Genomic DNA, 15,142 nt, shown 5'->3' with positions numbered 1-15,142 from the left:
CTGGCTACGCGAGACTAGTAGATGACTGAAATCACAGGCTGGTCACGTAAAGTTGGAGATCCACTTTGCACTGGAGCCAGGCCATTCCTATTTGGATTCTGAGATAGCACATGATTCCATATTCATACAGATGAATGGAAACGGTTCTAACAGTTACGCAAAATAATAGCAACTAGAAAGGTGCAATTCTGGGAAATTGCAAGTGTGGTTGCACTGACGCAAGTCAGGAGGAATCCACAGGGAGTACTAGGGATGGGACAATATGAAAATGTCATATCACGATTATTGTGACAAAATAAATCGTGATTTACGATATTATCGCGATAATCAAAATCCATTATCCTGGGGCCGAACATTTGCCAAACAATGCAGATCTACAAGCTCGTAGATTGGCTATTTTTTGGCAAAGACATTTGATAGAGAGTGAAAAAAAGACTTGTATCAAGTACGTATATTATAAGTACATTTTACCAATTCTAGAGGGTTTAAGTGTTACCGGATATGCAGCTCGGCAAATAAAAGGTGAATTGATCCCATTGCATGACTGAGGACGATATCGCGATAAATTAAATCTCCACGATACGATTATCATGAGTGTTTTTTATCACGATGAACGATAATATCGCGCATCGTCCCATCCCTACCTGGGAAACGTATTCCGTCTTACCATTTATATTATATATTGTGATGTCAAGTGAAGCATGACCAAATCCTGTCTGATTGGACATTATATTGTCCCAACATATCTGGCCTTACAACCCAGATAACTTCAGTTAAAAGGTTAATGAAAAAACAGGTTCACTTTAGCTGGCATAAAAGTTCTCGGACATAGAACAAGGGCGTGTTACCTATAGCAGTGCTTCTCAACCTGTGGGTCGATCCAGGGGGGTCCCCAAATTATTTTGGGGGGGTCCCCAATTGATTAACTTAAAGTGCAACATTGTTTTCTCACTCAACAGTAAACAAACCAACATACAGTATAAGTGTATAGAGGGCATCTGTACATTTCTACAGTGACAATTTAAGGACTTTTTAATTACACACACATGGATAATATTTAAACATTGGCCAAATTGTCCAATATTAAGAGGCAGAAATTGTGAAAATAGCAGATCTACATGCGCATGTAGATCGGCTATTTTCACAATAGAACCGTGTTATACAAAATGTAATTCCTCAGCTCTTTTTGCTCGTCAGGGTGGGGGGGTCCCCAGTTAAAATATGATTATTTTCAGGGTCGCGGCCTGAAAAGGTTGAGAACCACTGCTTTAGCTGGCATAAAAGTTCTCGGGACATAGAACAATGGTGTGTTGCCTATAGCAACCACACTAATTTAAATTAGCTCAAAACAATTGCAATCAGGCAATTATGTTAAAACGGTGACAAGTCTTAACAGTGATTCATGACTGAGAAGGGCTGCTGACCTCAAATCAATACTCACAACCCCCCCGCCCCCCCAACCCCACATCTCCATGTGAACTCACCCAGCTGTCTCTGCTTGTGCGCTCCTGTCCTACTTTCTCAGTAAACAGTCGCCTTATCAGACGCACTTGCTTGAATTAGCACGTTACCTTGAGAGATTTTGATGAATAGTAAAGTACCTACACAATGAACCTTCCCATGCAAGGTGACGCAACGCAGGGAAACGTTTGTGACCTTGGAACGGATATCTTTCGTTCTCTGTGAACCGAGGGCAGTTTGTTTGGTCAGCTTAAGACGTTTTTGTCTCATTTGCATTCTCCCCATTTCCCTAAAAAATACTATTTTGACACGTTTTGTGTATAATGATATGACTACAATAGGGACCCCAGGTTGAAAGTGGTCAACCCGGCTTTATGAGTAAGACTGATATGTACTGTGAGCCTATCTTTATTTATTTTGGCATACTGGCATACCTTTCTTCCTTTAGATTCCTATCAAATCCCATATCTCAGTTTTTAAGTTATCATTTCATAAGTGTACACTACAGTTTGTCGAATTGATTATTTTTCATTTCTTCCTCTACAGGCCTGTTGGAATGCCAAAAATGGAGAAAGTTTATTTACATAATCCTAGCACAGAAGAAATTAGTTTGATATCAATATCAGCAACAACGTCACATTTTCACGCATCCTTTTTCCAGAATGGGGTAAGTAGCTCTCAATAAACACACCAATTAACACTGATTCACTTCTGATATGTGCAACCTTACAAAACCTAAACTGCATTTTGATTATAATTTTGTCGATTGAAAAAATGTCAACTTCCAAGTGATTTTCCATATTCCGATCTTCGAATCTGCAGGAAGTTGACATTTTATTTTAAAGAAATGTAACACTACATTTTTATTTTACATTTTTTAATGTGAAACATTGTCAGAATTCACTTTGATTGCGTTTGTGTGCTAAAAGAGTGACATTTAGACCGTTTCTCACCATGCAATGTCAATGGTGAGGCTGTTTTGAATTGAAACTATTGAAGAAAAGGCACCAATATTAGGAGTTGCCTCATGTCAAGGTACACCCCAGACCTCTACCAAATTGTCATTTTGCCAAGACCTGAGGCTGATTCTGCAAATGCCTTTCAAAAAAGCAGATGTAAAAGCTTGCAGCGTGAAGTGACACCATGTGAGCTTTGTTGATTCTTTTCCGGGTTTTAATGGGTTAAAAACTGCTACTTCAATGCCACTTCAATGCAAGTGCTCAGTGGCGTTTTGAAGCATGCGGAAGTAGCTAATCCAGGTGCATTCTGGGGGAAATTGGCCTCTACCTAGAGGCCAAAATGTTTGACGCCGAGACGTAATGACGTCACGAACGACGTCAACGTCCATTGAACCCTATTGTAGACCACAGCGGCGCGCTCTTATGCTCGTGCATGTGTTTCACCCCGCCTGAAATTCCAGCTTTGGCCAGTAGGGTGGCCGCTTCAATGTTTACCAGCCGTTCTGGGGGCTTGGTAAAAACACACTTGAGCTGTTCTTGTGACTGTAATAAATTCAACTCATAACACCTGTTCCCGACGGACAGAGCGGACAGCCTGAGCTTCTAGGAGGAGGGTTGGCCTGGCCTTAGTTCATCCATGATGTATTCTAGGGATGGGACGATATGAAAATGTCATATCGCGATTATTGTGACAAAAGAAATCACGATTTACGATATTATCGCGATAATCAACATTTGCCAAAAAATTGCAGATCACAACTTGTCGTGTTTGAGCTTGTAGATCGGCTATTCTTTGGCAAAGACATTTGATAGAGAGTGAAAAAAAAAGACTTGTATCAAGTACTTATATTATAAGTACCTTTTACCAATTATAGAGGGTTTAAGTGGTACCGGATATGCAGCTCGGCAAATAAAAGGTGAATTGATCCCAGTGCATGACGGAGGACGATATCACGATGGGGGTGGACGATATGGTGATAATTATCATTGAGACGATACAATGTCTCCACGATATGCCTTTTCAGAGATATCGTATATATCGTGATACAATTGAGGGAGCCTTGTAAAAAATCCTGTTTAATCGTTAATACAGAGATTCATTGCAGAATTCAATTTAAACCTGCATTTTGGTCTAAATCATCAGTTCTCAAACTTGAAAATCTCAAGGTCTCCACTTAACTCTGACAGTATACAAATGAAACCAAATGGACCCGTAAGGGTCCATTTGGTTTCATTTGTATACTGTTAGAGTTACATACTTATAAGGGTCAATTTAGTCCTCCCAAAAGGAACCCAGATAGTCTAGTTTTTGTCAAGTAACTTGAAAAATAACTATAAAAACCAGCATGAAAAAGATTTGTGATAAAAACATGTATCGTGATACAGCTTAGGAAAATATCATAGGAAAATATCGCCCACCCCTATATCACGGTAAACAATAATATCACGTATCGGCCCATCCCTAGTAGCTTCCCTGTCTGCACCGTGACCTCCCACTCGGCTTGCTCGCTTAAGGAGCGCTCCAAGTTTGGATTTCCTGCCAGTTTATTACACGTCTGTTAAAAATAGGCCGATGTCTTAAATCATAGTGATCACTTGAAACACACTTGCTCTCAGGCCTGGCAGATCCTGCTGTTGCATATATGTAGTGTAGTGTGGTGTGTTGCATTACAAGAGTTGAATTATTCATGAGCCTATACGAGTGTTGGAAGCCTTACAGAGCCTCGCGTATAAAGTGGCTTTTTATTATGTGATGCAATTGCATTTGTTACATGATTCGGCATAACACATGCAATACTGTTTTTGTGCAGTTTGCTACAATGTACTGTAGTGGCTTTTGATTGTATCTGTTTTTAGGACTTGCACAGCACATTTTGTAGCATAATGTGCAATGGCAATACAAATTTTAAGCTATAGTATGTATTCACTTTAAGCTGACTATGCTACCCAGGGTGCTATTTGTCATTTATGTCTCAGATGTATAAAAAAAAGACAATTCCTTCTGTCTGGTATGATGTTGTACCAACACTTTGTATTTTCGCCTCTTTTCTTCCAACAGATAATTCCACCTGGGGGAAACACGTCATTTGATGTTGTGTTTCTCGCCCGCGTAGTGGGGAATGTAGAAAATACATTATTTATTAATACATCGCATCATGGACTGTTTACATACCAGGTAGATGCCAAAACATTATCTCTCTCTGATATGAGACTCCGGTCTTGTGTTAAATGTTTAGTGCCAGCTAAACGTGACTGTGGCGCTAATACCGTGTTCCCATCTCTGCCCTGCAGGTTTTTGGGGTTGGCATCCCGAACCCTTACAGACTACGGCCCTTCATCGGGGCCAGGGTCCCAGTAAACAGCAGCTTCTCCCCGTTAATAAACATCCACAACCCGCACAGTGAACCTCTGCAGGTAAACCTCCATCCACAGCACGCCATCGTCAACCTTGAGCTCACTTGATTAAATTCTGTGAAAAACAGATTCACGTCAGAGGAATGTTTAATATCGTTGCTGTTAGGCATAAACTTTATATCTCAATATTTCATTTTCTTTTAATACTCTGTTGTATGACAGTGTTGCACAAAAGTAGTGAAAATAGCCCATGTTGTACAGGCATCATGAGTGTGCTTGAGCGTGTAGAGCTGCTATTGTGGTTTCCTGATATTTTGCTATTTAAAAATGTTTTAAAATATTATATTATATTATATTTTTCCCTTTTGCCTATATTTTTGCCTTTTATAAATATTTTTTATTGATAATATTAAATACTATTTAACCAATAAATAAATAAGTATAATAAGTATTAACAAGATCCCGATTACTAAATAATAATAACTACACTGGATCCATTGGAACATTTGTAATTGTAAAACACAATTCTTTCCATTTCCTGAAAAGCGTTGGTTTTGGACATGCAAGGTTTCAACCCGACAGCAACGATATGTTTTAAAAATATATATATTACCCTCAGGTTGTGGAGATGTATTCCAGTGGTGGGGATTTACATCTAGAGCTGCCCACAGGTCAACAAGGAGGCACTGGCAACCTATGGGTTAGTTCCAGCTTACACATACATCCACTTCATGGCACAGCAGTGAGAATTGAGTCGGTTCAAGCCCTGCTGATTTTTGCCTTTGCAGGAAATCCCCCCGTTTGAGACAAAGGGGGTGATGAGAGCCAGCTTCTCATCCAGAGATGTAGACAACCACACGGCTTTCATCAGGATTAAAACCAGTGCCCCCGATGAGGACCAGTTCATCATCCTCCCTGTGGAAGTGGAGGTCACTTCAGGTGTGTCTCCTCATCCTACTACACTATAGAATCCTGAGTGTAAAACAAAATCACCTTCATTCATTTATGTAGTGTTAAAAATGCTGCGTTTTTTTTTTCACTGACGAAAACAAAATAAAAACTAAGCTGTGATGACTAAAACTAAGACTAAATATATTGACAATTTCGTCAACAAAATAAAAACTAGACTAAAACGTTAGGGAGGGACTAGTGGAGAAGAGAGTCATTTTATGTTTGGTTGCTCTCAGGTGGTGTGTGTTGAAAATACAATCTCACAACGCATCGCAGCTAACTCGTTGTGAGCTTGTAGATCTGCTATTTTCAGCACACAACCAAGTGTAAAATCAGTCATTACGATGCTATCAAGGCCTGCCAAAATACATTTCAGTTGACTAAATCAACTGTAGATTTAGTCGCCTAAAATCTTATGATATTTAGTCGACTAAAATCAGACTAAAACTAAAACTTTTCAGGTGACTAAATTATGACTAAAACTAAATGACATTTTATTAAAAAGACTAAATGACTAATGACTAAAACTAAAACTGCTGTCAAAAATAACACTGTTTATGTATTATTAGTAATGCAATGCCCATGTCGGGCATGGCTGCTGTTAAGAACGTTAGGCTGATTGGAGCGGGCTGGTTCTGGAGTACCGAGCATTCGATCAACTTCACACTTGACAATAGACTTGCTTGCTTTGGTCCATAAATCCGTGAATTGTGAAGGCAATTTGATGAAAGGTTTGTGAGATGATGTGTGATAGTTTCAGAATGGGACGGTTCTGAAGAAGCGCATATTCAGATGCCGTCACACAATCTACACTGCATGTCCTTGGGTCCTCAGCGATGCAGTGTGAAGTCGATGGAATGAACGCTTCTTGAGATTTTATTATAGATAGATTTGTTCTTGGTCAACGTGTCTAGTAATTCACTTCTGTTTATATATTTGCTTCTGAATATAAAACTTGCTTCTGAATATAAAACGTAACTGTTCTTGTTTTGTCTACTTGCTCTCTCTATACAGCACCTGGTATATATTCATCAACAGAGATGCTCGACTTTGGAACGCTACGGTCACAAGGTATGGAATACAACAATGACTTATGGCAATTTGGATAATGAGTCATGAGCTGAAAATATTCTTGATTAACTTTGTCTCTCTTTCTGTTTATAACCAGATCGACCGAAGCAGTTAAATTTACATCTTTTAAACTCAGGAGCAAAAGACGTTCCCATCACAGTGAGTGTCCCGCCGTCCCGGTGCTTCTTCAGTTCATATGTTCAACTGCTGACCAGTGAATAAACCAGAGTTTTTGTGTATGCTTTCCAGAGTGTACGGACGACCCCATCAAATGAAGCGGTCACGATAGATTTTAAGGCGATAACGCTAAAAGCTGGAGAAAGTAGATATACCAAAGTTGCAAGTATTAGTTTTGATGGTAAGTTGTTCATCAAGCCTTTCAGTGTTGTTTGTTATTGTTGTAATACTAATACTACTAATAATAATAACAACGATTAAGTAGTACTTAACCATGAGATAAAAACCCTTAGAATATGTCTTGTTGCTAGAAATAACATTAGACAAGGGATATTCTCAAATACTATTGATGTTACTGAGTTTGATCTCATCTGGGTTGCTTCCCGTCCACTTAAAGACTAGCCTGTTCATTATATTGCATATTGTGAGACATGCAATCACAAAGTGCCATTGCCCTATGCTGGACACTGGACACTTGAATTCAACATGAAACACTACCAGATATCTTACTGAGTGACCTCTGGGACAATAAATGCTAATCCATTCCTAAATTTAGCAGTGACTACTCGGAGCTGGGAAATAGCTTGCTTCCTTCCTTGTCAACTACCATTGTGATAGCTGGCAATGATTTCTAGATGATATGTTAGTTCAAATATTATTCTCAGTTGGCAGTATTCTACTTGAGAAGTGTTGCCTAACTCTGAATGTTTACATAATAACATGATTCATCCTGACTAAATCTTTTTGCCATTTTATAAACTTTTATTGTTTGCACAATTTAATCTGTCTGCTTGATTTTTGACAACAGTTGGAGCAATTGCTTTTCAATGGCATACCTGACTCAAACACAAACCAGAGTCACACTGGCTATACTTGCAAAACGTTAATCTCAAGTGTAGTGTTAGTTTTTTCCCCCACAAAAGTCCAAATGGGCCCTCATATCTAAAACCAGCATCACATTATTCACCAACTGTGTGCCATACTTGGATGACCAGGGTCCCCCCACTGCCCCCAGGGGTCCAAAATTGGTGGTCTCGTTTTTTTTTCCCTACACCAAAATTCTTTGCTGACCTACAAGCTTACAACATGTTGTGTTACGATGCGTTATGAGCTTGTACATAGATCGACTATTTTCGCTATCACCTATTATGACATGCCCAGAATAAAGACGTTACGGTTAATGTGTTTCTTCTTGTAGATCTCTTGGGGTTCCATGCTGTGTATCTGATCTCTTCTCTCTTCTTGTTTCAGCTTCAAAAGCAAGAAGACCATATCAGTTTTCTGGAAAAATAACAGTAAAAGCAAAAGAAAAAAGTTACTCTAAACTTGAAATCCCCTATCAAGCAGAGGTTTTAGAAGGGTATGTATACATGTTTAATATTAATAACAACAGTATAGGGACTGGTAGAACAGAGTTCTACAGGGATGACGTCTTTTTTATAGGATCTACCATAGCATTTTACCTATGCCATGGGGTTTGCTTAAATTATGAAAATAAGCTCTTTATCAAAGGTTTATGACATTCACACATTCTCTTTCCAACAAGAAAACCTCCAGAAATAAACATACTTTTGTGCAATTTCTTCTAACAACGTCTTCTAAATTTACAGTTAAATTATTAATTGTTAGGAACCTATGGTCATACAGTATTTCCCTGCACTGTGTGTGCTGTGACTCCTAGGCTGGTGGGTTGTAATATTTACGGATGTAAATTATGTCATAGAACAAAATTTGAAACTCTTAGGCTTCCGATAACCACAGACCTTATTTTCTACAGAGGTCGATAACCATATGGTAATAAAAAGCAAATCTGCAAATGGAACCCATTGTGGACTCACTAATGGGGTTTAGTACCACAAACTGGACACCGCTCAACGGAGAGACTTCAGTTATGAATGCAGTATTTCACATCTCTGCTTCATAGTGCTTGACATTGATATGGTCTCTCTCTCCTCATGTTAGCTACCTGGGCTTCGACCACACAGCCACGCTGTTCCACATCAGAGACAGTCCCGTAGACCCTGTGGAGAGACCCATCTTCCTCACCAACACCTTCAACTTTGCTATTAGAATCCACAATGTCTCACTGCCCGAAGAGGCCAAAACCATGTTTAACGTGAGTGCTGCGCCCCAGCATGGGGTTCATATGGTCAAGCTGACACAGACCCTCTTGTCCTACTGTCTGAACGTACGTATAGATGTCAAGTTTTACACTGGTGTGATTTGGTTTCAGGTGCAGAACTTCAGTGCCCCCATCCTCATACCACCACACGAGTCGCGATACATCTTCTCCCTCCTCTTCCGGCCGGTTCGGCCCTCCATTCACATCGACAGCAATATCCTGCTCATCACAAACGCCTCAAAGTTCCACCTGCCAGTCCGGGCTTACACAGGCTTCTTAGAGGTTAGCACTGGGACATCATGTCTGAAAATGTACATGCATAGACAGAATAATGCGTTAAAGCCTTTCCCTTACTCTCTAGGTAGTGCATTATGATGCTATTTTGTAGGTTATCCACTTCATTTCTTTTGGAAATTTATTTGTATTTCACAAATAGATTTTTAGGAAATGTCAGGATGTTAATTTGTTTGTCTAAGATGTCTGTCTACATGAACATTGAACATTTTAATGCTTGTGTCTGATGTTTGTTCCTGCTTTGAATAGCCCCTGGTCCTGTCCCCCAGTCTGAGGGAGAACATGCTGGACTTTGGGGTGCGCAGTGCCACAGACACCAGCAGCATCACATTAGTGGTGATCAACAGTAATCCCATAGAGGTGAGGATGCAGCACTTCATGCATGCTAACTGCTGTCAGTTGACAATTGGAAGAGATTTTGGTCACTAAAACGTGTCGCACAGAAATGAATGAAACCTTACCATAACCACTGTTAAGCCCTGTTTTATACTTTGAGGACTCAGAGGATATAACTTACCAAGTATCACGTTGCTGGTACTAACCTATAGGATCTTGAATCGTTCCACATGCAATCAATATGTGTGAGAAGATATTTTTTATGACTCTGTACAGTCTAGAAAAACATCCTGGGTGTGACTATAGGCTTATCTCTTCCTGCCTTTCAGCTGGAGATCAAGTCATGGCTGGTGACAGGAGACAGTTTGTCCATGGAGCTCCTCAAAACCGAGAAAGGCAATAGGACAGCGGCTCTGAGTCGCCTCCGAGAACTGCACAACAGTACAGCCACCCATCATAAAACAGTAAGAGCTCATTTAAACAAACCAGTATCTACAACAAGCCCTATTGTATACAGATGAAAATAGACCATCGCAAGCTCACAATGCGACGCGTTCTGAGCCATTTCCGCTATTTCAAACTTAAAGAAACGATGTGAAGCCATTTTTTTTAATGTATACTGTATATATTTCATTGGTATATTTTTCACAATAACCATTCCACATCTAATTGTGTTTTTGACTTCTCTCAACTTAATTTTTTGTTGCCACAATGACATAGGCAATGTACTGGTAATGTATTTATATTTTAAAGTTAATACATGTTTCATTCTGACAGCATTGGTGTTTGACCCTACAGCATGGTTTTGTTAAGCAGGATTCTGGGAATCACAGTTCTAACATGCAGACCATACACAGACCAGAAAGCCCACTAAAATGAATGTTACACTGACACAGTATGACTTAATTAATGTTCTTTTTCTGATACCACTGCATTTGATCAAAACTAATCACTGATGAAAACAACAGAAATACTGAAAGATCCCTGTCTATGCTCTATAGCAAAAATTAAGGAGTGTCCCTAGAAATGTATGGGAAAGGTCACTCTGGAGCAACCTAACGCATACATCTGTTTTGCTTAGGTAATATTAGCCTCTGGCTACTACGCAGCATTCAGAGTGACTCTGGTGGCCAAGGCACTGGAGGGCACATATGACGCAGCCGTTCACCTCACCACAGACTATGAGGTACTGTAGGTCGGCCTGTGGCGTTCACTCTGTGAATATGGAATGTTGTTCTTCATTCAGTTCACCTTTTTTCTGACTGTGACTATGCCTTCGCCCCCTCAGATATTAACCATCCCAGTGAAAGCTCTGATAGCTGTGGGAACATTAAACAGCTCTCCCAAATCCATTATTCTACCACCGTCATTTCCGGTAAGTAACTGTTTATGAAAGCCACTGTACTTTGGGAAAAGAGTGAAACACTACATTTTTAACGTTGATGCCAATACCAGATGCTACATGTAACTAGACCAGGTCACCTGGTTCTGCCAGACCCGCAATGAAAACCAGAATGCAAGGAAGGGGGGGGGGGGTGGATCAATCTTAGTCTGGCCTCTCTCCTAACACATGAACACACAGGATTGTATTCACGATATTCCTGGCCCCGCCCCCGGCTTCCTGTTCATATCCTGAAAGAAAATAAAAAACATAATTTGGTTTCCTGTGTCCTTGCATTAAAGTGTCAGTAGAGGCGCTCTGGGCTCTTGGCTCTGAATGAACCGGTGTTGCCATGTCTGCTTATAATAAGCAATTGGTGTCGTTGTTTATTGGGCTTAGGCTACTTTCTAATATTTTTTAAACCAGTGGTTCCCAAATCTTTTCATATCAAGGACCCCAGATTAACAGATTTGTCCAGTCGGAGACCCCCATCTGAAAATATGTGGTGCCAGGGACCGCCACACAGATTTGTGTTGTTAAAATGTTTCAAAAATATTCAAATTATTTTCGTTTTTTCTTTCCTCTATATTTTTTAAATAGCAAATATACAAGCTCACAATGTGTCACAATGTGACACATTGTGAGCTTGCTGATCTGCTATTTTCAAATGTAAATGTAAAGTAGTAAAACTGAACCTAGTTAATTCTATTGGGCTTATTATTCATAGACCTGGCCGCTTGTCTCTGGCAATATCTGGCAACAGACAATTCCCTGTCACTTCCTTGGGATCTCTTGTTCTTCGACTTGGGAGGAAGTGAAAAGATGTTTAAAAATGCTCCAGCGCCCTCTGTAAAAGGAAAATGGCAGCCTCCATAGAATGGCCAGGAATATCGTGAATAGGCTGAGCAGCTGGAAATGTTTCTGAGCTTGTAGATGGGCTGAGGAATTTATAGTGTCAGCAGCTCGTCAGCCAACTCAACTCAGCTGGTCCTGTACAGGTGACGGCACTCAAGGCAATCAGCCGAGCAAGGGAAGGGAGGGGCAGATGAGCAGTCAGAGGCAAACACAGGCACACTGAGGAAAAGAGGGACCGACCGACAGACCGACAAAGCCTTTTGTAGGCCGACCCCCTGGGTCTGGCAAAAAGGCAAATCAATAGTCTTTTTAAGAAAGTTGTGAAGTGTAGACATTCATGAAAATGTTTTATTCTTCTTTTATTGGCTTAGTTTTTTTCTTTTAATAGGATTTTCTGGTTTAGCGTTTTGGTTTGGAGAAAATTGTCCAAGTGTCAATGAAGTGAGGGTTATCTAAAAAGTGCATATCGTCACTGTCGGGGAGAAACCTCGTATCTCCAAGTTTCAAATTTGTAATTTTTTTCGCAAAGCAAAGCCCTGCTTCATCATACAAGGCTGTCGCACAAAAGTAGTGAAAACAGAAGATCTACAAGCACACAACGCCTCGCGGTGCGAGGCGTTGTGTGCTTGTAGATCAGCTGTTTTCACTAGTTTAAATCATTTTTTAAACAATACATACAAAACAAACGGTTTTGGACATACAAGGTTTTCACCCGACAATGACGATATGCTATTGTTATGGACCATTAAACATTTGCATTTGGTGTTCCAGAATCCAGATGCCTCCATTAGGTTGAAGAATTGGTGTTCCCAAAAATGTTACTAAAAGATAGATGCATATTGTCATTTGTTCCATCTGCTCTTGTTTTTTAAAGAATCCACTACCCCAGATGTCATCATGGGTTATTTTATTATATGACTTATTGAAACGGTGTAGGTGATATGGATCTTGTGTCATAATGTGTTGTATGTGATGCATTATTGCGACCGTAGGTGAACCGTCACAGCTTGACCGTATATCGTGTCTGTCTGTCTATAACGCCTGACACGGTGGTTTTCCTGACACATCACTGTGACATCACAGGTGACATCACAGTGATGTCAGATACTCCGAGCAGGAATCTCCATCATAAAAGGGATCGATTATATGTATGATGTCAGACGACAGCATCCATATATGGCCAAGACAGATTTCGCCCTTAGGCGTCTTACTGGTTATATGTATTGGGTTGGACAGCTTTCTGTAAAACAAATTGCCCTTTGTGAACTAACGTCAACTCTACCTAAAATTTAGCCCTAAAAGCTATAAACGTGGTTGCACAATGAATAGTGAAAATAGCCTTCTACAAGCTCACAACATGTTGCGTCGTGAGGCATTGTGAGCTTGCAGAGCGTCTGTTTTAGCTATTTGTGGACATTTAAAAACCTTTTAAATGTTTCGCCTATATTGACATGCCCAAAATAGGGAAGCCAGGCTGAAAGTGGTGAAGGATCCACTCATTTCTTTCTGTTTTGATAAGCGTGTTTTCACACTTGTGTCGGGCACCAGCAGCTATTGCAGATGGTTAGATGTAATCTGAGGCAACCCAACATTCTCCTACACAGGCCCTTCCCTGTCCTGTGCCCTGTGGACACGTTAACAGACATGTGTACCTTTGACGCGCCCGCCTGTGTGTTCTCTGTCCTCAGGGGAAGATTGTTCACCAGAGCTTCAGTGTACAGAGCTCTTTCACACAGAGAGTCAGGCTCCAGCAGATCCGCTCTCTGACCGAAGATGTGCGCTTCTACTATAAGCGACTCCGCAACAACAAGGACGAGCTGGAGCCCAGACGTAAAACCAAGGTGTGCACCCTCCCCCCCAGACATTATTGTGTATCATTATTTTATGCTTTAACTATCGAAAAATAGCAGATATACAAGCTCACAGCGCGGCACCGAGTGCCGCGTTGCGAGCTTGTATATCTGCTATTTTTTTTAAATCGTGAAAATTAGAATTTGGACACGATTCTATAAGTGTCTTTTGAATCCTTCTAAGATTTTTTTGAAAAACTTATGTTTCTATGTCAGCAATCTGGCTATAGCCATCGTCAAAGAAAAGGTACTTTTCCGCTTAACTGGAGCTCGGTTAGTCTGTTCTTGAGAGACCACTATGTCAGTGGTTCTCAAACCTTTTCATGTCAAGGACCCCCAAAATGATATGTATTTGGCCTCGGACCCCCATCTCAAAATATCTAGTTCCAGGGACCCCCAGAAGCAAAATTTGAGTTACAAACGTTCGCTTTAAAAATACATAAATTCAAATATTTGCACACATTTTCACGACTTTTTCAAAAATAGCAGATCTACAAGTTCGCAGCGCGGCACTCGGTGCCGCGCTGTGAGCTTGTATATCTGCTATTTTTCACTGGTTAAAGCATTCAATAATTCTAGGCCTAAATGGGTTAAGACTGTCTCTGACAAACAAAAATGTATAAATTGATTACTTATGACCATCGCATTTCTGTCGTACAGGTAGCAAATATTTATTTTGATGCCAGCTTGCAGTGTGGTGACCACTGCTATGTGGGATTGCCGTTTGTCCTTAAACGTAAGTGTTCCACCTGACTAGACTAGACTAGATATTGAGACAGACATTCCAGTCCCTGCAAACGACCAACAACCAGTTTTGCTTATTTTTTTATTTATTTTTTACTTTTGCCCCTTTCTCAGTGGAGTCCAAGCCCCATGGTCTGGTGTTGCAGGAGGATATCTGGGATGCTGATGTCGATCTGCACCAGAAACTCCTCAGACGATGGCAGGAGCTAAAAGAGCGCTCTGGCCATGAGTGAGTCATGTGACGCCCAAGGAGACTGTCTGTGTGCACGCTTTATCGCATTTTACAGTCGCTTGCCTTTCTTTTACATCTTTTCCCCTTCTTCTTCCACAAGTGGTGTTCTATTTAAAAAAGAAAAAACATCATGGGATTCTCTCTATTTATACCATAGAATGGAAGCCATCTTTGAAGTCAACACAGACCTTCAAAAAAATGTGCAGGCTAAAGTGAAGGCGCAGCTGACTTGGCCGTCACTGGTGAAGTCTTCACAACGAATTATGTTCCCCTTAACCAACACAAACAGCTCCTCTGTGAGTAGAAACAGTCTGCCCCTTATTCATGCGCACACACACACACACACACACACAC

At 40.5% G+C, this 15,142-nt stretch overlaps 1 protein-coding gene across 1 annotated transcript in view; it reads left to right on the top strand.

Moving 5' to 3' along the window:
• tmem131 (transmembrane protein 131) overlaps positions 1 to 15,142 on the top strand; it is a 47,566-nt gene that overhangs the window by 15,066 nt on the left and 17,358 nt on the right. The window contains exons 5-23 of the mRNA XM_080734688.1: positions 2,008 to 2,128; positions 4,480 to 4,596; positions 4,713 to 4,835; positions 5,395 to 5,475; positions 5,564 to 5,714; positions 6,741 to 6,797; positions 6,895 to 6,956; positions 7,047 to 7,155; positions 8,226 to 8,334; positions 8,937 to 9,090; positions 9,208 to 9,378; positions 9,640 to 9,750; positions 10,056 to 10,190; positions 10,808 to 10,912; positions 11,015 to 11,101; positions 13,651 to 13,803; positions 14,473 to 14,548; positions 14,671 to 14,785; positions 14,946 to 15,084. Coding sequence (XP_080590814.1) covers positions 2,008 to 2,128; positions 4,480 to 4,596; positions 4,713 to 4,835; positions 5,395 to 5,475; positions 5,564 to 5,714; positions 6,741 to 6,797; positions 6,895 to 6,956; positions 7,047 to 7,155; positions 8,226 to 8,334; positions 8,937 to 9,090; positions 9,208 to 9,378; positions 9,640 to 9,750; positions 10,056 to 10,190; positions 10,808 to 10,912; positions 11,015 to 11,101; positions 13,651 to 13,803; positions 14,473 to 14,548; positions 14,671 to 14,785; positions 14,946 to 15,084 — 2,176 coding nt within the window. The remainder of the gene's footprint in view (positions 1 to 2,007; positions 2,129 to 4,479; positions 4,597 to 4,712; positions 4,836 to 5,394; positions 5,476 to 5,563; positions 5,715 to 6,740; positions 6,798 to 6,894; positions 6,957 to 7,046; positions 7,156 to 8,225; positions 8,335 to 8,936; positions 9,091 to 9,207; positions 9,379 to 9,639; positions 9,751 to 10,055; positions 10,191 to 10,807; positions 10,913 to 11,014; positions 11,102 to 13,650; positions 13,804 to 14,472; positions 14,549 to 14,670; positions 14,786 to 14,945; positions 15,085 to 15,142) is intronic.

Source organism: Nannobrachium achirus (assembly GCF_963921795.1).
Source record: "Nannobrachium achirus genome assembly, chromosome: 1".
Lineage (NCBI taxonomy): Eukaryota > Metazoa > Chordata > Actinopteri > Myctophiformes > Myctophidae > Nannobrachium > Nannobrachium achirus.
The sequence above is the reverse complement of the archived record's forward strand: the minus strand, read 5'-3'. Positions and strand labels throughout refer to the sequence as shown.